Here is a 2,063-nt window from a genome sequence, read left to right on the forward strand (position 1 = left end):
AGTTTCCCTATTTTTTAACCTCATTGAATGTAAACAGGCAGCTTCCAGTTTTGTAGTTTAGCTACTAAGGACAATTTGGACTTGTGGGCTCAAATTGGTATCGACACTGTACGTTTGGGCCGAATAATGACCCTATTCATATTGGACGAAATTCAAAAATAGCCAAATTTACAATTGGTAATTGAAAAATAACTACAATTTTAAAAATAATGAAAATTTAATTATTGTTCATGTAAAGATACATCTGAACAAAACATTGTTACAAATCCGGAAATTTTCCAGCATAATATGCTGGAGTTCGAATTTTTTACATATGAATTTCCAACATAATATGTCGTAATTTTATAATGTGTTGGAGTTTCATCATAATATGCTAGAAGTTTATATGTAGGAGCTCCATAATTTAGCATATTATCCTGGAACTTTATGTGTGATAGAGTTCTAACATAATATGCTGGAAGTTTATACGCAAGAGCTCCATAATCCAGCATATTATGCACAGAGACATTAATCTTTCTGCAGGAAAAAGAAATATTGCAGGACCAAAAAATGAAGATCATCACAACAAAAGCCAAATAAACGAAGTTTTTTTTTTTTAATATATATGAGCCAATCAATTTGTCCAACAATAACAACTATTACGGCTCGGACAAATTTTAATGAATCCTTACTCTAATTCTCCCCATGAAAAAAAATAAAACAGGAGTCAATATCAAGCAAAGATTAAAATTGCTACCATACAATTAAACCCAAGGCTCAGTAGCATTTGAGCCCGTGGTCTGTGCTGGAGAATCAGCCGCCGCAAGTTCACGAAATTTAACGAAGAAATACCCCAAACCATGGCCTAAGATTGCAACAATGAAAATTCCAACGTTGAAGGACATAACAGCAAGCATAACAAAATAAACAAGAACCATTCGAACAGTATAGTAAATCGAATTCAGAATCAGTCCACCAACTATGGTATTCATACTCTTCTTGATTATCAGGTCCATCGACAAAATCTCAACAGCAAAGGCCATAAAGAAAACAAAGAACAAAGACAATATGTACATGCCTAGGTTATTGTCTGGCCAACCTTTGAATAAAATCGTCGCGTTTTTCCCCCAATAGAAATTCATCTGCATGACCATGTTGCCCATGTTCATCATCATCATAGTATCATTGCCATTGGACATAGGCTTATTATGCATGTCCATATTTTCATGGTCGTGTGTGTGAGACATTTTGAGAAAGTAGAATGATCGGAGTTAGGACAGTTACTTGGGAGAAATCACACACAAAGATGAATTGTTTGATTTTAGGAGTTGTGAGTATTTAAATTTATTTGTGCGAATCATTGTTAGAGTGGGGGAAAAACAAAGATGAAAATGACTATGTTACTTTGTTGTATGTTAATTTGGAATGCGCAAGGGAGAATATATTATTTGCTGGAGCCAGCCCAAATGTCAGAGAGAGACAACAACGTCCGTTATCTTTGGTTGTTGAGATGTTAATTTTGGATAAGAATCTGCATCGTTTGAATGAGTTACAGATAGACAACAGTGTCCAATTGAAGTAAATAGTTCCTCCGTCCACTTTAATTAATTTTTTGGCGGTTTTCACACATATTAAGAAATTCATATTTTAATATTAATTAACAATGAAATTGACAATATTAGCCTTAATTTATGTTAGGTGTTTGTCCAGATTTTTTTATCATTGTCACGACCCAAGTTCGTCCTCCGTGAATTGTCGTGACGATACCTAGTCTCTACGACTAGGTAATCCTAACAATTACGGGAAAAAAGAAACAAAATGCGGAAAAACTAATAAAAACTGAAGATAAGCAAATATAGAAACGTTTAAGATGCCGCTCGGCATATACTAATACAAGATCTCAAAAACTGAACAACTTTCCAAAACCCGGAATCTCATGAAATCACAAGCTATGAATACTAAATTGTGCTCTAACTCCAAAATGTCTAAATCAAGATAAATACAGAAGGACTAAAACTATAAGAGAGGATGGAAAGGGACTCCTCGGTCTGCGGACGCGGCAGATATACCTCGAAGTCTCTAGA

At 34.6% G+C, this 2,063-nt stretch overlaps 1 protein-coding gene across 1 annotated transcript; it reads right to left on the reverse strand.

Annotated features, from left to right (window-relative positions):
• Positions 1–328: 328 nt before the first annotated feature.
• Positions 329–1,387, reverse strand: LOC107763067 (copper transporter 6-like). Its single transcript, XM_016581488.2, has one exon. It carries the CDS (start codon positions 1,224–1,226, stop codon positions 744–746), a length of 483 nt encoding a protein of 160 aa, XP_016436974.1. The 5' UTR covers positions 1,227–1,387; the 3' UTR covers positions 329–743.
• Between the last annotated feature and the right edge of the window lie 676 nt (positions 1,388–2,063).

This window comes from Nicotiana tabacum, chromosome 10 (genome assembly GCF_000715075.1).
Source record: "Nicotiana tabacum cultivar K326 chromosome 10, ASM71507v2, whole genome shotgun sequence".
Classification (NCBI taxonomy): Eukaryota; Viridiplantae; Streptophyta; class Magnoliopsida; order Solanales; family Solanaceae; genus Nicotiana; species Nicotiana tabacum.

What these genes read in the sequence shown, in the direction of transcription:
- LOC107763067 (XM_016581488.2), bottom strand. Translation starts at nt 1,226, where the DNA reads ATGTCTCACACACACGACCATGAAAATATGGACATGCATAATAAGCCT.